Genomic DNA, 23,915 nt, shown 5'->3' on the forward strand with positions numbered 1-23,915 from the left:
TTTGTTCAAATAGTGTTGTGTATAAAGCCTATAGATGATATGAAGGCATTCAGAACATCCTGTGAGGGTTGAACATCACAGATACTAACCAGTAACTTGACTGATATGCTTTATTTGGGTAATCACTGCTGAACTGAACAAAAATTTGTTGGCAAATGATGGGGTATAAAGACAGTTATTCTAAGAATTTTTTGTGTACAGTCATATTGCATTAAAGCTTTTCATCTGTGAGGAGAAGAAACGCATTTAACATCTTTAGAAGTGCTTTTTCCCTTCTGCAAAAATGGTCAGTGAGAAATGAAATATCATCAACCTTACTGCAGCTGAGGAACACTAACTAAATGTTTTTCCTCGGGTCTGGACCAAGGTCCAAGATGACATTCTGTAACAATGTTGAGGGTTTTTTTTGCCAGCAGAACTCTCATTTATAAGTTATGACTTCACTTGCTGTTGGGACTGAATGAGCAGTTTGTTCTTTTGTGGTAGCAATATCAGCCAGGAGAACTTTTGAGCGTGTTTCACGGAGTGAAAAATTGTCTTCAGGAGTTAAGAATTTGCTAAGGAAAATGGAGTGGTGATGGCAGGAGGGTTGGTTGGTTGTATTTCCAGTTATCTGGCTTTCCTTCCCCAACTGTATAAGATAACCAAGATGAAAACCCGTCATTGTGGAGTTGTTCATGGAGCCCACCCCTTGGTGTTGACAGCAGGAAGCACTTTGGAGCTTTTCCTTGGTGCTTTCTTCTCTCTCAGATGAAAGAAGTCAAAGTTTCTGTTCAGTGGTAGTCCTGTTGGATAACACTGGAAGTACTAACTTGTTCTGCTTACAAGGTTCCATTCATTGAGTCTCTGCTTCAGTAGTCTTTCTTTCTGTGCTTCCCTTTTAGGAACAGTTATTTTGATATTACTTCTAATGAAACAAATATGTGCACGGTTTGAAGAAAAGCAAGTGTGTATCTCCATAGTTACAATTGGAGACACGTGCAAATAAGCTATCTGCATCCACCTTTTGCTCACATATCTAAAAAAAAATTTGAATCTGTGAAAGTACTGAAAGGAAAGGGGATGACCCAGTTTATTTGCAGCCTTAGCTCTAAGTGTAAGAGCTTGTAGAACTTGGTTCTCCTGGCCAGTGCTGCTAGAAAAATATGATATGCATTGGCCATGTAATGGAGTATACAGGTAAACAGTATAGCCCAAAAGTATGCTTTAAAGGTAAGTAGTGATATTCTATTTAGTTTTGTATATTTTAGTCAAAAGACACTTTTTTTCCCTAAACAAGACTAGCTGAATCTTACTTTTTTTAGTTACAAGGGTTTTTGTACTTACCACACGTAAATTATTTTGGACTGCTTATCAAGTTCTGAAGATCCAGCCGATTCAAAACTCATAACACAGTTACTAACCACGCAAAGAAAGCTGAGAGGAGTTCTGTTTTCAGTTTGCAAATTTCACACTTAAGCAAAGTAAGATATGCATGGAAGTCAGTTGCTTCCATTCCTGCATTCGTAAAGGCTTTGAGAAGTTAGCTTTGGAATTTGAAAATACCAACTCTGTAAAACGTTTTCCTTAAAAATAATTTATTTCTCGGATAAGGAATTACAAAATTTGTTTCATGTGAAAGTACTTGTCTCTACATCTTGCACAACAGTATTTAGTGTTTCCTTAAGGGTAATACAGTGTTATGCTTTCATTTGCAACTTTGGAAAAAATGGGTATATATCTAGAATCATCTTTTATTTAAAGGCAGTATCACGTATTTATTATTTGAGAAAACAGCAATCCTCAACTATTTATCAGCAATTGTTGAAGCACCTAGGAGCAGTGTGTTTTTCTCACGATGAGGCAGGAAAGGCACATGTACCTGTTCAGGTGTCTGCAGATCACTTGATATGCCACTGTTACATGACCAGAATACAACTTCTGCTAAATTTTGTTAATATGACTGTGCATAGGTGACATGGTTGTTGTGTGTCTAGTTTGCTTCATTGTTGGCATGCAGCCATGACACATACTTACTGGACATGTTCATTCCTGGCGGGTGACTGTTCAAGTGCATTTGCACAATGGGAGAGCTTACATTTTTCGTTACAGTCATCCATGATTGAGGGAGGAGGGGAGACAGGGGCCAGAGGTAGACTTCCAGAACAATTAGCTTTTTTCTGCTCCTATCCGGAAAGCTTGTGCAAAAGAGGGATGCGGTAAGTAGGCTGCTTGCTGAATAAATAGTTCTGGTGGCAATATTAGCCCTTAGAACCGTCTCTTGAGTACTTTGGCATGTCGAGTTTAATGCAAAAGTAGGCATAAAAAGTTAAAAGATACTATATTGGAGAAATAGCCAAATTGTTAACTAAAATATTAGACACATGTTAAGGCAGAATTACATGACTAGGAGGAAGAATTCTGTATTTTCAGGGGTTGTTGTTGTTGTTGTTAAATAGTGGTTCTGTCTCTTTGTATTTCCTTCTGTTGTTAATACAAAAAAAAAGCTGCAGGCAGACCTTCAGGAACATTTCTTCTAATATGCATGCAGTCTGGTAGTACACAACTGCTGCTGTTGGAAAAACTTCAAAAATCCCATGGTAATTCTTAGAGCCAGACAATTCCTTTACCACGTCTTCACTTCACACATATCCAACATGTAGTGCAAATATAATCCTTCGATGAAGGGTACCCACGTTTTCAAAGGGATTCTTTACCTATGCTATTAAACCTGATTTTTTGAAAGCATTACTTAATACCAATACGCGCTGTTCCTTTACACATGTAAACTACATGGAGATTTATATAATTTCTTTATTCAGTCATCACTAGAAAAGAGCTTTGTTTCCAGAACAGTGAGATTTGATAAAACTGGTTTGTAATAAAAGTGCTGAAATTACTGTATCAGCAGTTTCCATGCAATAAAAAGGAAAGAAAGTTTGAGCAAGATGTATAAAACCAGAATTATATTATAAGTCTAAAAGATTTGTAAGTCTGTAAAGTGCTATGCTGCACACAATGAATCATGTAGTCTCAGAGTTCAGACTTTCACTAATGATTATTCAGGAAAACGTGTAGAAATTATAAATATAGATCTAAATTAACAACACCTGGAATGCTTTGAGCAGCAATTGTTTCCCTGTATCAATTTTGTTAATAAAGCGGTAATCGGTCAAAATTATCATGGAAAGAATATGGAATCTCCTTTGTGCAGTTATTTTTCACTTCATATATTTTCTGTCATTTCTCTAGAGACAGTGTGACTGAAGTCACATATGAAATTTTTTATTGTGAAAATGCGCTTTCTTTAGAGCTTTCATTGCCTGCTTTCTACACAGGTATAGGTGTTTTAATGGTGATGAGCATGTTGTCTATTTCTCTGTCATGTTGGTTTCCTGCTAGTATTATGAAACTACCTTCCTTTGTGATCCTGTGACCATATAGTTTAATTATAGTGTAATTGTTAGATGACGTAAACATTCTGATTTCTGGAGAAGATAATGGCTTTCAGTAGTTTAGAAATAATACACTTGCTTGTCGCTTCAGTGCTTTTATCTGATGCAAGAGCAGTTTGATTTTAGGAACCAATAATGCACTTCATACTAAAAGAAATCACAGAAACAATGTCTAAAAATACATCTTAAACAGGCAGGAAACAGACATGCTAGTAGTGAGTATGTCGGCATTGTTAGAAATGAACTGCATAAGTAATTGTTAATTATGTAAAACAAGGGCTATATGACCAAGTTTGAGTCAAGTAAAATCCTTAACAAGTGGTAATTGAAAAAAATAGACCAGGTGATGCCTATTGAGTTTAACTACAGTACTTTCTGTCTACTTCATAATGCTATTTTATTGAAGAATGAAAATGATGGTTATTAAGCAAAACTTATGCAGTTGTTTGAATTTCCTGTTTTGCTGGTCATTTTTGTCTGCTCTTTGGAAGTTTCTGCTTTAGAGGATGCGATATTTTCCAGTGTGTAACTTTGTAGCAGGTTGTTTAGAAGTAGAGTTTCTGTCATCTTTCACGTCTACTTTGATGACACATTTTGAGCTGTCTCTCTTACTGTTCTGTGAGTTCTTTCTCATACCCTACAAATGGCGGGGTGAGGAGTTATTTACTATTCTTGTTCTATTCATTCTTCTAGTATAACTCTTTTAGAAGACATGGGATATAATTATAAGTTTTGTTTATAGACGGAAGTGGAGAAAGAGGTGAGAAGGATGCCAGCAAAATCACAACCTATCCGCCAGGGGCTGTCCGCTTTGACTGTGAACTGCGAGCCGTACAAGTCAGTTGTGGATTTCACCATTCAGGTAAAAACAAATAAATCAATGTTAATTATAGCGTAGAATTTTTGTTGGTTTTTTTTTAATGTTGTCATATGTGTTTTCACTGCTTTGTGTTTGATTTTCAATAAGGATGTACACGGGATTGTTACAGATTGAAAAGGTTGCAGGCTCATTTTGTAGCCTGCTACACTGTCCTTCAACAGTGAAAAGGACTATAAGTGTCATATATTGAGTTACATCAGAGCTTTTAAGCAATTTTTGAGTTATTTGAAAACATCTGCATGGCACAGCTCTATCCCTGCATAGAGATGCTAGGTGTGATGGATTGTGGAATCTGGTATAGATCTCTTAGCGTTTCAGTAGGGATTGTTAACTATGCTGCTCAGAAAGGCTAAACAGCACTGGTGCAGTACCATGTTAACATGTGCATATGTCAGAAAAATATTATTCTTTTTTGTTTGTTTTTCAGTGGTTTTGATGGAGAATGGTGATGTTTACACATTTGGATATGGGCAGCATGGGCAACTTGGACACGGTGATGTTAATTCCAGGTGAGCTGGTAATTAAAGGACATGATTGTGTATTGCTGTACTGCTGCATAAAAAGTGGCTAAATTTGTGTTTTTCTATAGCTAGCAAGTGTAAAAATTTAAATATTGTCCAAATAAAGTTGATAAGCTCTTGTGCTGCAGTTATTCCCCATAACCCCCTGGATATAGATACAGTAACAGTATTGTTGTACTGTGTAAGTAATTTGTTTAATACATGAAGGCTTCTGCGCATATTTATTAGCATAGCTTTGATAACTGAGTTTGAAATGCTTCTGTATCTTCAATTCTCCCTACATATATGAGAATGACATTGAAATCTCATTAAGATTTCATTATTTCTGTAAAATACTACATATGCAATAATTCAAATAGTATGATGTTGTAAGCCTAGATTAACCTGTTTCTGTTACACCATTGACAGTAGTTCATTTATGATAAAATCTCATTTTTGTTTATTATTAATCTCCAAAATTAAGTCACTAAGCTTGGGTCTCAGCTGCATTTTGTAGACACTTATTTTGGATGTCAGCATGAGAGTGATGTGTGCTTTCTTGCGGTCAATGGAAATAGAGAAGTCAACAGTGTGGAGAGCTATTTGGCTAACCACCCACTACTTTATCTACTTTATGCTCAGTAGCTCTGTAAACTTTATGGGCTTGATCTCCATTGACTACAGTGAGAGCATAGATAATTAAATATACGTGTCTTTAATGTGAAGCTCAATCTCACCCTTAGTATCTCATCCTTAGTATCTTATGCACTAACTGAAGTAAAAAAATCAGTGTCCTGCCATAAAAGAAAATGTAATAATGTTGTTCTTTGGGCACGTACATATACCATATAACACATAAGACGGGATTTTGAATAGTAGGAATCATTGAGGTTTTGTGTATGTCCAGTAATGCCCGGTATCCTTATGTAAAAGGCATACAGAGTGGAGCGTCCATGACCTGTCTTCAATTCTGTCATTTCTCTTGTAGCAGTGAGATGAAAATTATTGAACATCTATCCTCCTAATCTCTTTGGAGACTTCCAAATAATTTCTTTTGTCAAGTTTTTGAAGAAATCTTCGTCATCTTAAAACTTTCACTGGATTCACCAAACAAAAGGAGGAGAGGGAAGGAAGAAGGAAAGTTTACTGCAAGTGTTACTTTGTATTGACTGCTGTGCCCAATGGTAGTCTCTAAACTGTTACCCTCCTCAGTTTACATTGGACTGGTGAATGCAGTCTGTTTCTGCCTATGGTAGAGCCATATCACAGAGAAGTACTCTGTTTTTCATTCCTGGAAATTCTTGGATACTTGTTCCAAGCTACAACTGCTTTAGCTGGCAACTCAAGTCACTACTAGAATAAGGCCAGTTTCTGTCTTAAAGACTGAAGAGGTACAAACAGCGGTGGCATTTGTACTGATAACTTTCTGTCTTCTATTTCCAACTTTGATGAAATCACTTGGCTTTTCTGAAGGCATCGAAGCTGTCTACTGTATCTGTCAGAATTTCAGGCAGTAAACCCCACATCTATTGCTTATTTAGAAGAAGCTGGATGGAGACCAAATGTAGTTCCAAGTGAGATCCTAGAAGAGAACATGAAACATCCTGTGCCAAAGGATAGTGCTTGACTAGGCCTAGAAGCTGAGGAGGTACAAGCGACTTGGCGCTGACCATTGTATCATTCTACAACAGACCCTAGAGAGTGTCTGAAAAAAGCCTTGAAGAAATTCGGAGTATGTCCTGTGCATGTGAACTGGCTATAGTACTATATTGCTGTTTAGCACCATCATTCAAATGATAATTTCCTCATTGATGTACTTCTTTTTCCAGCTTTAAGTAGAGATCTCTCCTCTGTCCTCACAGTAAGGGATTCAGAGAAGGAAACAGGGAATCCTTATGCAGAGTTCCACCTCATTTGGGACACAGTGGTGCTCAGATGCCAGCTCCAGCCAGGTCAGTGGTATGTCAGTCATGCAGTGTGTCACATTGCCTGTATTGACCTCAGGAAGACCATCATCTTCTGAATCCAGGAACTGATACTCTACTGTGTTTCTGGGAGAGAGAGAGAGGGGAGAAAAAGGAAGTAGTATTTAGGCAGCCTAGCTAGTATATCTAAATATGGGATCCTCTGAAAAACAAGAAATGTCAGGGAAAATGCAGGAACTCTCATTTTCATCTGAGGGAGCCATCTTCATTGCCAGATGAAGCAATGATGAAAGTTCCTGGGCAGCGATTGATGACTTATCCTTTCAAAGACTTCTGTCTTGCAATGTAAAGATTTAGTAATGAGACTGTATTTTAAAAAGTCTTGAAAATGCTCAACTATTTTGAATTCTGCGCACCTGTACAGACATGTCTTTCTCCTTAATTAAGGGGATTCTGGACTCCTCTATTAGAGTATGGTAAACACCACAAATTCTTCCTCCTACTTCAGTAGCAATGAGGCATATTACATGCCCTAGAAGGACTTCAGACTATTTTTTATGCACACAAGCAAACAAAACAGCAGATGAACAGGATGATGTGATTCTCAATAAACCATTAATAGAACTGAAATGGTGGGGAGGAACAAGCAATATGCACAAGGTGGTGTTATTTTTTTCTCCAGCAAAGACTTCAGCCATTCACAGATCGACCGCTTAAAAATGCATGTGATCTGGTTCCTGGGAGGCCATTTTTGCCATATCAATATGCTGGAGGCATTAAACTAGTCTGCGTAGGCTTTCTGTTGTAAAATCCACAGTGGCAGATGTTGATGAGCTATTCACTACATGAAGGATTTGTCAGTCTCTGCTTATATTCTCCTCAAATTAGATGCTGGTGGATAGAAACTCAGTGGAAACAAGAAATGCTTTGCAGTATCTAGTCTTGGTAAAAATAGCATGTCTTGTATTCAGGTGAGCAAAGACCTGTTTGTTGCTGATGCTTCTCAAGAAGCTGGGACTTAAAACTCCAGGATCTTTCTGTTGTTCAAAATTTGCCTGCATTTCTTGTACAAATTGTTGACTTCAGCACAATGTTAGCAAGCACATGATCTGGCAGTCAAGCTCCAGAAATGGAACAACTGAAGTAAGAGAATCCTGATATGATTTTGCTTCTGAGGGTTCAACAACAACGTGGAAGAAAACTGAGCAGACCTTCCATGGACAGTCAGCTATGTTCTGTTTGAAAACAAAGCATAGAGACTATATCCTGTTAATATCTCTAGGAAAAAAAATGTGTTCCATCATCTCTGTTTGATAGGACCATGTTTCTAGGTGCATTGTCTGATTATTTTACTTCAGCAGTGGAGTGCAGGTCTTAATGTCTTATTTACATCTTTTCACCGAACTTCCAGTTACCTCTAAAAATCGCCTTTTCTTTTTTTTTTTTTTTTTTTAAACCAACTCTGCCTGCAATTGATAGAAGTTACTATTGGTTTTCCTTTACCCACTACGTAGTAACAGCCCATGGTGAACCTGAAATTACAGCACCACGGTCAGCTGCCCCTCCAAGTGACATCTTACTGGACCTGACAGCCAGCTGTTGCCTGGATAAGTACAATGGACAGCGATTGTTCGAACAGTTAACACAGAACGCATTTTCAAAGAACACATCTGCTCCCAGAAATCTTTACCCTTCAGGATGGAAGAGGGTTTCGGTGTGGACAGCCAAAATTCATTTGGACCTTCTACAGGATCCTGAGTTAGCTGATGCATGTATATCTGCTGCTTTTCATTCAGCAGTCTTACATTTTCCCAAGGGATCTCAGGTTACTTTCTGTGTAGTTGAGGTTGGTCTTTTGTGATTGACCTGTGTCAAGTACCTGTGTCATATCCAGAAGCCAAAGAATCTGTGAGTTGTCCTTCAACTCCATCCCAGAAGAATACTTCCTGCTTTCTCCCATTCAAATGGAGAAACCCTGGTTGTCAAAACTTTGTCCAAAGAGTCTCTCAGACTCTTAAGTGTCTATGCTGAGCTTTTCTGTGTTGAGTTTAAGAGGGATAAGGAAATACTCAATAGTATCACAGGTTTTAAATTCCATATACATCAGTCAAACCAGCTTACTGTATTTTTCCAAATCCTTCCTCTGTTTATGAAGTGAAAACTATTTTTCTGTAATCTTACTTTATTCTTTTGACATAGTTAAGTGTCTTAAGCTTTTTCCTGTTTATTTCTTTAGTTGGTAAACTGTAGTTGGCCATTCCAAAAGCTGGGTGATCTTAATAAAAGAGCTATTTAAGAGGATAATATATTACATCTGTTTACATTAGTTGCTTGTCTAGTTTTGCTCTGCTGCTGCCAAGGCAATATCGTACACAGCGTTCAGATAACGTTGCTGATAGATTCAGTTGGCAAAACAGAAAGATAAATAGTTTTGGTGATAATAGCTTAACTTTTATGCATTAAATAAATGAAATGTTCACTTTTTTTTTTTAAAGCATAGGATTGATAATTCCATGCCTCCAGCTATCATAATTTTGAGGGAGAGAAAAAACCCTTTAATCAAAATATCTCCCTTTAGCAGCAGGAATGCTTTTGGATTAGTTCTTAATTATGTTTTGTTTCTGCTTCAATGCCTTTTTGAGCTTCCTTAAAGTTAATGGGAAGCAAATGTTTCTTCTGTTTTTAAAATGTTTCACCATTGGTGCTGCTAGACTTTGCTCCGTGTGTCTGTGTATAATCACAGAATCATAGAATCATTTAGGTTGGAAAAGACCTTTAAGATCATCAAGTCCAACTGTTAACCTAGCACTGCCAAGTCCACCGCTAAACAGTGTCCCTAAGCACCACATCTACAAGTCTTCTAAATACCTCCAGGATGGTGGCTCAACCACTTCCCTGGGCAGCCTGTTCCAATGCTTGACAACCCTTTCAGTAAAGAAGTTTTTCCTAGTATCCAATCTAAATCTCCCTTGGCGCAACTTGAGGCTGTTTCCTCTCATCCTATCACTTGTTACTTGGGAGAAGAGACCAACACCTACCTCTCTACAACCTCTTTTCAGGTAGTTGTAGAGAGTGATAAGGTCTCCCCAGAGCCTCCTTTTCTCCAGGCTAAACAACCTCAGTTCCCTCAGCCGCTCCTCATAAGACTAGTGCCTTAGACCCTTCACCAGCTTCGTTGCCCTTCTTTGGACACGCTGCAGCACCTCAATGTCCTTCTTGTAGTGAGGGGCCCAAAACGGAACACAGTATTCGAGGTGCGGCCTCACCAGTGCCAAGTACAGGGGCACGATCAGTTCCCTAGTCCTGCTGGCCACACGGTTTCTGTTACAAGCCAGGATGCTATTTGCCTTCTTGGCCACCTGGGCACACTGCCGGCTCATGTTCGGCCGGCTGTCAACCAACACCGCCAGGTCCTTTTCCTCCGGGCAGCTTTCCAGCCACTCTTCCTCAAGCCTGTTGTAACCCAAGTGCAGGACCTGGCACTTGGCCTTGTTGAACCTCATACAATTGGCCTCAGCCCATCGATCCAGCCTGTCCAGGTCCCTCTGTAGAGCCTTCCTATCCTCAAGCAGATCAATGGTCCTGCCCAAATCTTACTGGTGTCCAAACCCATCTGCCTATAGACGAATAAAGGCACCCTTTGGTCTCTTCATCTCCACTAGAGTCATCCACTGGAAGCTACATTCACCACGAAGGAATAATTTCTTTCTGTATACCTGTGTTCCCGTTCCTTCAGGTCATCAACCTATCTGCATGCTGCATTCCTCTGTTCCACATTTCCATACGTTCAGATCTTCCCATCTACCTTTCCTTACTAAACATGCGATGCCTCTCCTTCCCCTTACTTTCTTGACTTCGGTTTTGCCTGCAATTCAGCCAAAACCAGAACATGCAGATAAACCATCTTTTTGCACATCAGCTGCTAAACAATCGCTAGGTAACTGTGCGCTGACACTTTTTTTTTTATTCCAGCATAAGGCAACCTGTTCTTATTTTAGATTAACCTACTTTGAAAGTGTGTGTTTAAAAGTAAGTTTAAATAGTGCTGCTGTTCTCTGGGGTCAGAGTTCCCAAACATAGAGTTACTTGGGAATAACTTGTTTTTCAAATTCATAGTCTTTCTAAGTCCACAATAAATTTGAAGTCTAGGTAGACATTCATTATGGAATTCAAAGTCTGGTACAGTTCTTGTAGGCTCCTGTTCACTTTGTTGGCATTAAGATAAAAATTTTAGTTTTAGTATCTCATACTTCTTTTTTTTTATCTTTTCTGCTATTTCTATTCTAAGCCATCACTCCAAGTTTTCTTTCTTTGCTTCTTGAACATACTATTGAGGTTTTTTTCTCCTCATTTTTACTGGAATGGAAAATTTATTTTCTTATACCTGTCCATATTTGGGAGGTACATGGATTAGACTTTTTTAGATCTTTCTGGAAAACAGTTTGGAGAGGTTTGTTCTTTCTTGAGTCTATGAGTTTGATGGAGAGCAGTTTTTTAATGCCTTATTCTACATTAGAAAGCTGATAGAAGTGGGTAGACCTTCTCTTTCTTTTATTATTCCCTAGACAGTGATCTCAGGAGGGCCATATCAATATTGCTTATGGTAATTGTATTAGGGTACCACATAAGGCTTTGTTTGCTTCATAATGCAAACAATTTTGTTAAGTGCTTAACCACCGTCCTTACTACAGATTTTTTTTTTACTGCTACAGTTCATTGCAATATGTTTTATATGCGTACATATATACATGCAATATATATTAGTGTAACTACAGTACCATTAATGCAGTCCTACAATTATGTATTAAATTAACCATTTTTATTCTATGCTAATTTCTGTGTTTAACTGAAGAGGGGGTACTTGTTCTGGTTCCCTGTAACAAGAAGGCATAAACTTAAATATCCAGTACAGTCTTTCAAACCTCTGTTCATTTAATATGTAAGATGTTGCTTGACTCTGGTTCCATATAATATGTGGACATAGTGAGTATATTTCACAGTGATTGAAATTCTTATAATACTAATGTATGTGTTAAATGTTGCATAATCATGTACTGATACAAAATTAATTTATTTTGATATAGGGGATGTCCCACTTTGGTGCAAGCATTACCAGGTCCTAGTACGCAAGTTACTGCTGGGAGCAACCATACAGCTATTCTCTTAATGGATGGCCAGGTTTTCACATTTGGAAGTTTCTCAGTAAGGAAATAATAGTATTTACTTATGGGAATAAGCTAGTAGTTAATGTATTGTTCAAAGACCTTTCAAAACCCTTTTCTTATACTTACTCGTATAGAGCTACTCATGACTTCTGCATGTCTTTCGTGTCTGTTATGTTTAAAAATGTTGCCTCTAATATTGTTGTGGTTAGAAAAGCATGATGCCAGAAATTCTTGGTCATTTTTACATTTTAATGAAGATAGTGATTTACAACTGGGTTATTTCATAAGGTGCACCAGTTTTCTCAAACTTTTATTGTTGCAAGCTCGTTGCAAATAAGTATCTATTGCATATTCTATTACCTGTCTGTCTGCATTCGTTAGAAAAAGTAAGTGTCCTGTTTTCTTTCATAGAAACGGCAATGAGTTGCAGAAGTTATGCTTACACTTGAGAGGAGGTTGTTGCTCAGTATAACACAGCATAACTCTGGTACTCTTCTTTCACATCTGCATGGCATATATTCTCTTATGTCCATGTGGAATCCATTGTTATATTCACTGAATAAGCACTTCAACATCGTTTAGTTCCCCTTTGTCCTGACTTTAGGCCTTTGTGCCTCCTTGTCTTTGCAAATACCCCCTCACTGCAATCTCTCCAGAGTCATCTGTTGTTCATGCCTTCCCACTAATGGTCTTTGGCAAAAGCTAGATTATAGGTATTGAGCTGTTTTTATATGCTTTAAAAACTATGTACTGCCAAACACAACAGAAGAGAAATTGCACTTTTTGAAATTTGTCTTTTTAAAAAAAACTAAAAAAGGTGAAAACTGAAATTTTAGAATTGGAAAATCATGTTTTGAATTAAGAGTGTGCCACAAGATGGCTTTTACATTAGGTAGTATTTTGTTGTTTTTCAGACTTTAAGTAAGAGCTTTGGTGTCCATGTTTTTGTCAAAAGTGACTTGGACACGTAAAAGTTTAAGCTTTGTTGACTTGCAGTGGAACTTAGCCCCTGAAAAACCAAATTCACTCTCAGAAATAGGATTTAAAAGCCTGTCTGTTGACTAAGGTTTTTTGTTCTTTTTCTAAAAGAAAAAATAAATGTAGACCATATTTAGACCACCTGTTCTATGTGTCTGGTTTTAATATTATAATGCTTGAAAGTTTGTTGAAAGACTCATAAAGTCAAGACAAGCTCAAAAGCAAGCATGTTTCTTGAAAATGTCCTCACTAAGTTTACTTACATACAGTGTTATGTAGAAAGAGAGATGAGTAACATGCTGGACAGAGGGTATTTGCTGTACATGCATGTTTCTTCTCCCTTACAATTTTAAATAAAAAGTTACCTTGACTTCATTAGCCTGCAATGAATTTCCTTTGCCTGAGTGAGGTAGATGGAGTCTGAACAGGTTTATTGAAGCAGTTCTTACTACATTTTTAGGTACAATGTAGGAACTGCTGGTCCATCTCTCAGTAACTAGTTGCACACAGGAGATAAGGCCCTAGATCTCCAGGTCAGGATGTTAATGAGCATGTGCAGAGGTGCTTGCTTAGGCACTTTATGCTCTTTTAGCTCAAGTTTGATGTGCTAATCAATTTCTACATACTTCTAAGAGGTATTTGCTCTGTAGGACTTACGGTCCATCTAAGTTCAGAATTGAGTGGAATTTAGACTGTCTGAATCTGAACATAGGTTTATTATTTTTTTTCTCCTATTAATTCATTCCTTGTTTAGCACTGAAGGTATTTGGCTATTGAGTATTGAAGGAGAATAAATGCTTTTGTATCTGATTCTGAAGATGGAAAGGAGAGTTATCCAACATGGAGAGTTTGAGTTGCATTAAAAAAAAAAATTTCACTCAAAAACCTAACTGAATAGGGAGGATAATATCTGTCAATAACTTGTTCCTTGTATTTAAATGTGTAACGCTTCACTTAGAGTAGCCATTGCTTTTTGAAGCTAATTTTCTGGTAAGCTATCTCTTCCAGATTACTAATTTTGTATGTTGAAACTATCAAAGTAACTTGTTCATCTTTGAGACTTACTGTTACTTACTAATTCTTGCATTCTCTCTATAGAAAGGTCAGCTTGGTAGACCAATTCTGGATATGCCCTACTGGAATGCAAAACCAGCACCTATGCCTAATATAGGCTCTAAATATGGACGCAAAGCAACATGGATTGGAGCGAGTGGAGACCAGACTTTTCTCCGGATTGACGAAGCTCTCATTAATTCTCATGTGCTTGCTACATCAGAGATATTTGCAAGCAGGCACATAATAGGCAAGAATTCTTCTAGAATATTTTAAATGCTTATGGAAGTATTGGAGAAAAAATAGCTTTGGTCATGTGAACAATAGAGGAGCAACAAGTCAAAAATGTGAATGGAGGGAATTAAAATATTTTGACTTTTTAGTTATACTGCACATGGTGATCCTAGCTCCTTTAGAAATGCAATTTTACTAAAAATAGGAATGTAAAAGTCTAAACTTTTCTTTCACTTAAATCTTACTATGGTTTATTTTTTGCTGTAGCAGTATATCTATTCTTCCCTACTACATTAATGCTTCATGCATAGAAAATGCCACGTAATCAGTGGAGTCTTCATGTTTTTCTGCTCTTTTTGCACCCTGATCTAGGTTTGGTACCAGCTTCAATATCAGAACCTCCTCCTTTTAAATGTCTTCTGATAAACAAAGTAGATGGCAGTTGCAAAACATTCAATGATTCTGAGCAGGAAGACCTTCAAGGTTCTGGTGTGTGTCTGGATCCTGTCTATGATGTTATTTGGAGGCAAGTGTGGATTATAGCTACTAAAGTCATAGTATAGAAATCCTTTTTAAAATATTTTGGGATGCAGGAGATTTGATTATGCTCATTTCCCTAGTAAATGAAAAACAATTTTTAGTCTTCTATGTATCTTTTTTTCACATTTTTTGGACGATTTGTTCAAGTAAGCCCAAAACAAACATCTTCTCTTGCCCGAATTTTTTTATTTCTTTTCTTTTTTGCATCATTCACATTCCAGTCTCATGATGTTTGGGGGACCCCAATCTATTCCACTTATGTACTCTTTTTATTCTTCCCTTACTTTCCTCCATCTACTTAACACTTTACTGAATAATTTCCTTGCCATACCCAGCTTCCACAACCTTGTGACTTAAATCTTCATCTTCTCTCAGGCATTAGTGATTTAGAGTTAAATAGGAGAAGACATGGAGTGATGATATTCTTTTCAGTCCTGACATCTGAGAGGTCAAAATAAAGATACTTATTTAGATAGCATAGACATTCAAATTATGGTTATATTTATTTCACAGTCTTTGGGGATGGTTGCGTTCAGTGAAGTCTTTGAGCAGGTGTAGATCATAAGCCCTTGTTCCAAAACAGAATCATAATATCAAATTCTTCTATAATGATCTAAAAGCTATGTTAGCCAGGATTTGGAAGAGAAATTTGAACTGTCATCTGAGTGCAACTGATGGATGATGTTTAAACTGTTTGAAGACTTAGGCAAAACAAGAGTAATCACTTACAGTTAGAATAAAGCAGGAAACCAGCTAGTCTGCATTCATCTGGAAAAGATAGTATCATGTAGGATCATATCTTTAAAAGATCATTTTGTCCATAGGCTGCTTGCATCCTACTTTGGATGTCTTCATCCAAAATTGAGATTCAAGAACTTAATAGCCACTTAACATTGAAGCATGCATATTTGCTAAGCATGTTCTTTATGACCTCTGAAGTTCCTTGGATGGCTGTAGTCCTGCATTATGCACATCCCCAGGTTTGTTTGAATCTCATTAGCTAGGTACCAGTTCTTACTTGAATTATGCTGAGATTTGAAATAAGGAAGAGTAGCACCCGCATCCCTTAAAGCTCTCGGTCATGATATTATCAGCATGATCAAAACAAACTGAAAGACTCAATTTATGAAAAATGCAGTTGTTAATGGCATTGGGAAAGCAGCAAGTTTCAGGGGAGAAAAGGTGATGACCCTTAACTTGATAACACACTAAAATGGTTATTCAGCCTGAGGAAGTTCAAAGACACACATTAAAGATATCATGGGCGAACATGGGTTGAGGTGTTTTATTGTCTTGCAAAATTTTGGGGACTGTAGAACTAAATTTAGAGCTTAAATACTTAACTGAAGAATGGATTCTTGGAGTCTGTGCAGATTTATTTCTGTGTTATATCCCATTCTTGTTTAATAGAAAATATTAAAACAGGCTGAAGAGGAGACATGTTAATGAATATGCCTATTAGTAGTGAGATATTTGGTATATTAATTATTATTCCTGGGCATTTTTGTTCATGCCTATTTAAATGAAGGGGGCAGTTTCTCTGTACAGAGAGACAGCATTCTTGATTACATGGATTTTAAAGATTTTCTTCACAGCTTTGTGACTTACTTTTTCAGTTAGTAGTGAAATTCAAGTGGTTAAATAATTTCATGTGTATATATGTGTGTGTGTGTGTATAAACTTGCACATTGCTAACTCGTTGAAATCCTGAATACGTATGGTGTCTTATAATATTTTTAGTTAAAATTATTTCTTTCTCCATCAGTTAGACCATCTTAGCCCCATTTAGATTTTTAGAACAGTCTACCAAGTGAAAATTCCTTTTGTGCTTATTCAGAACACTCCCATAGGCCTATGTCTTCTAACCGTTTCTTCCTTTTACATAGTGATATCAAAGACTTCATTTTTTGCATATTCTTTTTCTCCATGTTAATCTATGGTATAGAAAGTCTTTGTATTCCCTTGTTTATGCTGCCCTTTTCTGTAATCCCTTAAATACTTATAAGGTGATATTATCCATTTAAAAAAGCCCAAACAAAATATGCTGAATTTCTCAAGATCTTTTTACTCTTATTTGAAGGTGAGTAACCCTTTTACTTTCACGTGGCATCTTTATCATTTTTGAGCACATCTGCCATTATATCTAGTACTTTGCTAGTTACTTCATGCTTCTTAATAGATTATGCCGTTTTAATATTTATTAGCTTTGAAAAGTGTCTAACGTTTTCTGAAATTTGTAAACCCATAATATGACTCTTTGACTTGAAGTACGATAAGAATGTTTTTGTGTCTTTCCATTTGCTAGTGTGTTAAGCTAGTAAAGTTTATATGTATTTGGTGTAATGGTGGTTAATTTTAAGAGTTTGTACTAACAGATCTACATTTTACATTAAATAGCTTATAAAATTTAATTATCAGTTAGATTTTTGTATTTTTTTAGTAGGTGAAAGGTTTTTTTTTTTTACTCTGTTTTGTCTTGCTCTAGGTTTCGACCAAATGCTAGGGAACTGTGGAGTTACAATGCAGTAGTTGCCGATTCCAGACTTCCCTCAGCTCCAGACATGCAATCCCGGTGTAGTATTTTGAGTCCAGAACTTGCTCTGCCAACAGGTTCCAAAGCTCTAACCACCAGATCTCATGCAGCTTTGCACATTCTAGGTATACATTTATAGTTGATGAGTCAGAAGCTTAGATGAAATAAAGAAATACTACTTAATGTATAAATTAATTGTAATCTAGCAGCTTTCTGACTTTTTTGAGTTAAAATTTTCCTTTGTAATCCATCACCATTGCTCTTAACACTTATGATCTGGCTCATATGCATTAATTTTAATCAAAATAGTTATCTTCTGCCATCTTAATGATGCTAGAGGATTTTAGAGTTCTGTTGGAACCTGCTACTAGAGGTCAGCAGAATGAAGTGAGAGACATTTCTACATGATCTTTTTGGACAGTCTGCAGAATAAAGTCAGTACTATTAAGTTAACCTGGAGTCTCCAAAAGACAGGAAAAAAGTGCTGTTAAATGAGCTATTCTTATTTTAAAGTAAATGCAATATCTGAAATGAGAATTTACTCTGCAGTTTTGTGTAATGGGGCACTAAGAGTAGTATGATTTCCTTTCGTAGTCTAAAAAGCGTACCAAAACAAAAAACAATCCCACTGTGTCCTTGTATAAACTGGCCATATGTAACATACCCAATGCTTCAAAGCATAGCTTTGGAAGTTATTTCAGCTCACTTGCTCACTGATTGTGAAGAGTGATCAGTTCCTTGTCCTGCTCATTGTGTGTTAGAGATGTGATAAATTTTAACTTGAACAGTACTTTTTTGTGTTTGAGTCAGAGTAAGGCATGTTAGGTACCCACATATATGAAACAAAATGCCTTTTATGAAGGCTCTCAAATCTGCCCATAATTCAGTTACTATTTCAACTCTTTTTTGGTAATAACGGAAATGTAAAAAGGAAAAAAAAAAGAAGGTGCTGCTGGCAATTTATTTACCATTGGAAAAGTTGCAAAGTAGATTTAATCACATTTCTTGGTTATTCTGGAAAATGAGTAAATTAAATGAAATTATATTTCATTATATTCGCAATCTTCAATAGCGAACCTTGAGATTCTACAGCAGTGACCCCTGACATAATCAAAGCTATAATGATATATGGTAGCATATGTGTGGTTTAGGGACACATAGGTTGCTTTGATCTTGTTAACTAGTATTCATTTCCATTTCGCTGATTATAATCACGAGTAAGAAATTTTGAGTTGTTCTTGGTTTTGCTTTCTTTTAGGTTGTCTTGATACTTTGGCTGCTATGCAGGACTTAAAAATGGGTGTAGCAAATACAGAAGAAGAGACTCAAGCAGTAATGAAAGTTTATTCTAAGGAAGACTATAGTGTTGTTAACAGATTTGAAAGTATGTATGCAGTAAAATTTTATAGCACAAGCTGATCAGGCTTGAGGAATAAAAGACTAAGATTAACTGCATTTTTGTTGTTTTTTTTTTTCTGCAGGTCATGGAGGAGGCTGGGGTTATTCAGCCCACTCAGTAGAAGCTATCCGTTTCTGTGCTGATACGGATATTTTGTTAGGTGGTCTTGGTCTTTTTGGAGGTAGGGGTGAATACACTGCTAAAATAAAGGTAAGGTTTTTTTGGTTTTGTTTTAAACAATATTATGTTTCAAAATCAGAACTTTAGAAATGCCACCTAAAACCACGATTAATTTTATTTCTTGATGAATGACTTATTTACTGTATATTAAAAGCATTAGTAATAGAACTAGAAGAAAGCTTCTCAGTGAGAAGTAGTGAACGTTATGCAGGTAGGGTGGGTGAAGTAGAGATCTGAGAATTACTATTCTTGATTATCAAGAACTGGCCCATTCTTACCCTCACTAAATGCTATACCATCTTACAGGTGTCTTGAGCAGATATGACAGTGGGTAGAATGGTTCTGTGATCTATTTACACAAAGCTCAGAGGTCTGCCTGCAGAAAATTGGTGTTGTGGGCTTCAAGTTAGAATCATGTCCTGTGTAAGAATACTGAGGGACTGCTGCTCAAAAACAGAAAAAGAGTGCTTATCAGTAGCTGGAATTCCTTTGGTACCAGCCAAGCCATTGCTTCCCGCTGTCCCTGCCACTTCTTTCTCAGACTGCTCTCTGGATAGCTTCTCTGCTGGGATTCTTCAGCTGACAGTGAATGACACCAAACATACTTAACTCTGCTTTGTGCCAAACATGAGGATGATTAGGGCTGGAGCATGTGCTCTGATTTAAAATAAATAAATAAATAAACCTGGCTTTGGATAAAAAAGGTCACATAAACACACAGTGTGATGACAGAGCTCTGGTTTCTGGTAAGTAGCTTCTGTTCCTGCATTTAATAAGGATTTCAGAAACTTCCCAAAAGACATTGTAAAGGAAGTATCTAATACCTATCTGAGATTTATATTAGATGTGTATATTTGGAATATGTTATTGTTGTTACTTGTCATTTACTGGGTTATTGAGTTTTCTTTTTCTATTTTCAGATAAATAGGTATTAAGGTTTGTTTTAGGGAAATGGATGGCATATGCTTAGCAGTAACATTTGCATAAGACAAGAGAAGATCCAAAATAAGTAGTTGTACTTTATTCTAGTTTAACACAATGACTGAGAATTGCAAACGGTTAAGGAAAGCCAAGAAACTTAACAAAAAGAAAAAAGCATGACTAATGTTTAAATACTCAAGGTAGTAACTCTATGAAAGCACCCTAGCAGTGTTTTTATAATTTCTTTCTGATTGTCTACAATTAGCTTATAGCCGAGATATGATTTGCCAGTCCTACCGCAGATGAACTGTGTATTAAATAGGCATTTGCAAGAGAAGTCATAGACATGTATCGTGGTCCTTTTTCAAACTGATCAAACTATAGAAGTGATTTTTGACTGATTAAGAAACCCAAGTTCTTTTGAAAAAGGTATCATCTTTTGTCCTAGTCACCAGCTGTTTATGACACTATTGACTAGCTCTGCTAAACAGTCAAGCTGTCCCTTTCCAGAGAAGTTGAGTATATCTGCAGGGCATTTCAATCTGTGACAGAATGCCTGCACCTTCTGCCCAACTTTGCCTTTTTTAGATGCTCTGCATTTGACTTGCCTGCAAGATTTAGGGAGTTTCTCTACTTAAGAATATATCTGGGCATAAGGCTGGGAAGTCAGTGTCAACTGCTGTTTTTTAAAAGTTAATGATATTACAAAACCCTGACTTCCAGATGGGAATTTGCCTGTCAGTGATGGTAACTAGTGATTACTTTTGGGAAGGGGAAAGAATAGTAATAGACAGTTTCCAGAGTGCCAGACAGGAAGAAGTATTATGAGGTTTCTAACAGCTAAGACATATTTTTACCTTTTTTCTTACTCCACCAGTTGTTTGAATTGGGTCCAGATGGGGGAGACCATGAGACTGATGGCGACCTTCTTGCTGAAACAGATGTCTTAGCGTATGATTGTGCTGCTAGGTAAGATGTTTTCCTTACCTATTTCTACCTACTTGATCTTTATTTTTACTTTCTTCATACACATTTTAAAATTACTTTAAATATCGACAGAGGTGATCTACATCATTAGAAGTTTGTAGCAAGTGATGTAAAACTTACACTCAAACAACGTGTGTTGGGTAAAGTAGTAAAACACCAAATACTTCACCAAGCCATTATGGCACTACAGTAAAAGAAGGAAAAATAATCTCACACTTGCTCTTGTATAAATCAAAGTCAAATCCCATATTCCTGTGGTAAGACAAGACAAACAAAACGTCGCAGCAGCCCTTTTCAATACTTCTATCAAAAGGATGCTTTCAAGCACAAATGGGTATTTGCATTAAACAACTTATCATTAAACTTATTGCAATATGAAATAATCATAACAAAAAGAAGGGTTATAGTGCTTCAGCTCATTAGAATGCAATCAGTTATTGCTTGAAAGATTTTGTGCGTATGGATGGGGTTAGCCATGTTTTAGCTGCTTTTTCATTCCCTGTTATGAAATAATTTAACATTCAAATAATCCATGACTAATTCTTTTAGGTTAAATTCTTATGTATCAATACCCCTAAATATATATTCTATTACTTTCTTAAATATTCATGTGTAATTCCTAAGAATTCATGTATAAGCTCTTGTCATTTACAAAAATTTACCCAGAAGTTTCTGAAATAAAAGAATATAATTAATACTTTACTTGCAGTATTATGTATTAAATGTAATTGGGGTTTTGTGTGTTAATTTAACTTAATCTCTCCTTACTCTATTTGGCATTTGATATCTGATCGTTCCAAAATGCAAGATCAAGCTAGACTTAGGCATTTGTAGGTCCTTCTGAATCATTAGTTTTTTAATTACTACAATATTTTTCAACGAAATATTTTTAAATGTTGAATATAAATAGATACTTGAGATTAATAACTTAATTCCATTAATTTTCAATTTTCATTTATAAGCAGGGTGTAATTTGTTAAAGATTAATCTAAAAACTAATTCACATGCATCTTTTTCAAAATTTACATCTCCCAGAGAGAAGTATGCAATGATGTTTGATGAACCAGTACTCCTACAAGCTGGTTGGTGGTATGTAGCCTGGGCAAGAGTGTCAGGACCTAGCAGTGATTGTGGATCTCATGGACAGGCCTCTATTACTACAGATGATGGGTATATTTTTTTTCTATGTTTTTTAAAGCAAAAGAAGAGATCTAATATTGCTTGAGTAATAATTGGATTATTTCTCTTTCAGTGTTGTATTTCAGTTTAAAAGTTCCAAGAAATCAAATAATGGTACAGATGTTAATGCAGGGCAGATCCCGCAGTTACTATACAGGTAATATTTTGACCTCTATTTAGAACAATTTATTAACATGCTTTTTAAACAGAGGCCCTTTTAAACGAAGCGTATGTTTAATGAAATTATTATTGTATTAAGTTAAGGAAATCAGTATCTGAAAAATTTAGGGAAAACTTAGTGTTTTTGAGAAAAGCAATAGAACGATTATACCAACATTTATTTCTTTGCAGTTTTTCTTTAAGAGGTCATTCTTCATATATAATGTTCTAAGACTTCCATTTAGTTCTGTAGAGCCTCATGATTTCATCTAACATGGTTCATTTTTTTGCTAGTTGCTATCAAACAGATGATTTTAATGAGGGGGAAAAAAAAAACCCAAAACCAAAATTAATTGTGCTTTACAATAAGTTACCATAAATTTATTATTCCCATGATAAATGTTATGTAACTCTGTTTTAAAAAGCAAGTATTTTCTTCTTCCCATGTATTGCTAATATATTTTTCAGATTTCCTCAGACACAAGCAAGACCTAATTTTTATATTTTATGTGTATATATATATTCTCCCCTCCCCCGACATTGATTCTGAAACTTGGAATTCCTTCATACCATTTCTCTTGCTATGTCCTTTCTAAGCATGTCCTTTTCAGGGTCCCTTATCAGAACAGCTCACTTTTGCAGGTAAGCTTTGTGTCCATAGACCCTTATCTCTCCAGAGGAAGGTTTCATTTTGACTGATGCACATAAAGTGCTGGCATAACCTATTAATCGTATGGGTGATTTCTGTGGAGAGATGGCTGTACCCAAAGACAAACAAGCCTTGGGGCCTCTGGAGGAAGGATATGGCTGAAGAGCCATGAGTGGCACAAAAGGAAAGGTGCTGCAGTAACAGGTGCTGCCTGTATTTTTTACCTCTGCATACATTTTACCTCCACAAAACTAGTGTTCTTTAAGGAATAACATTTCTAGTCCTGAAAATGTCATCTGAAGAAATACAGTAAATACTTTTAATAATTTCATATGTAATTAGATCTCAACTTTATTATCAATTGTCACAGTTCGTCCAGTTGAACAGAATTCAGTATATTTGATTGCTGGTCTAGAAAGATTAGAAACTGGAGGAAGTTATGCTGGAACTGAATGGTTTTTGGATAACTAACTTTTCTTCCACTTTTGTTGCACTTGAACAATACTAACAGTGAAAACTTGGTGCAGATTTCAAATCAGTTCTTAAATTGTTCTTCCAGGCTACCAACAAGTGATGGCAGTGCATCCAAAGGAAAACAGCAAACCAGTGAACCTGTGCATATTTTAAAGAGATCTTTTGCCAGAACTGTCTCAGTGGTGAGTATTATCAAGAATCTTCTGTGTTTCCTGCAAGTTCATTCATACATAGAAAACTGAAAGATGTTTGTATAGAAATAATTAATTATTTTTTCTGTCTGCTTTATCAGGCAGAAGTTAGGTACACTGGTATATAGAACATTGTATTTTTTTTACTTCTTCTGAAGATTTCAGATGCAAACTTAAATCTAAGCTAAGCTTGGTATTGACCTGAGGATGAGCGCCTAGAAAAGTATTTGTTTACAAGGTTTAGTTTACTTTTCATGTGTAAGCTACTTAGTTTGGGGGGGATTTTGGGGGGTGTGGGGTTGAGTTCATACTTATAGGTTGTATTCAATGTACAAGACTTACTCCCTGCCAATAAATTAATATTAGCAGGCTTTTCAGAGTTTTGAGGGAGCTTCACTATATGTTCTCTTCCATGGCTTTTAAATTACTGTCATTAATTAGTCATTGGTGAGATTCGTCTTCCTCTTGGATGCATTCCCATATACATTGAGGATCAGATAGCATTTAATTAAACTTTGATAAGCTGAGGTAAGG

At 36.4% G+C, this 23,915-nt stretch overlaps 1 protein-coding gene across 1 annotated transcript in view; it reads left to right on the top strand.

The window, feature by feature from the left end:
• Window positions 1-2,193: 2,193 nt before the first annotated feature.
• The window catches only part of LOC104072385 (E3 ubiquitin-protein ligase MYCBP2-like), a gene marked incomplete at its 3' end in the record, with an annotated part of 94,714 nt that continues 72,992 nt past the window's right edge, over window positions 2,194-23,915 (top strand). The window contains 14 exon segments of the mRNA XM_009584370.1: window positions 2,194-2,198; window positions 3,232-3,317; window positions 4,177-4,296; window positions 4,742-4,823; window positions 11,824-11,941; window positions 13,981-14,185; window positions 14,542-14,695; window positions 17,195-17,367; window positions 18,501-18,626; window positions 18,724-18,851; window positions 20,620-20,711; window positions 21,765-21,899; window positions 21,982-22,065; window positions 23,276-23,372. Of these exon segments, the coding sequence (XP_009582665.1) occupies window positions 2,194-2,198; window positions 3,232-3,317; window positions 4,177-4,296; window positions 4,742-4,823; window positions 11,824-11,941; window positions 13,981-14,185; window positions 14,542-14,695; window positions 17,195-17,367; window positions 18,501-18,626; window positions 18,724-18,851; window positions 20,620-20,711; window positions 21,765-21,899; window positions 21,982-22,065; window positions 23,276-23,372 (1,605 nt within the window).

The sequence above is a fragment of the Fulmarus glacialis genome, unplaced genomic scaffold, assembly GCF_000690835.1.
Source record: "Fulmarus glacialis isolate BGI_N327 unplaced genomic scaffold, ASM69083v1 scaffold35708, whole genome shotgun sequence".
Taxonomy (NCBI): Eukaryota; Metazoa; Chordata; class Aves; order Procellariiformes; family Procellariidae; genus Fulmarus; species Fulmarus glacialis.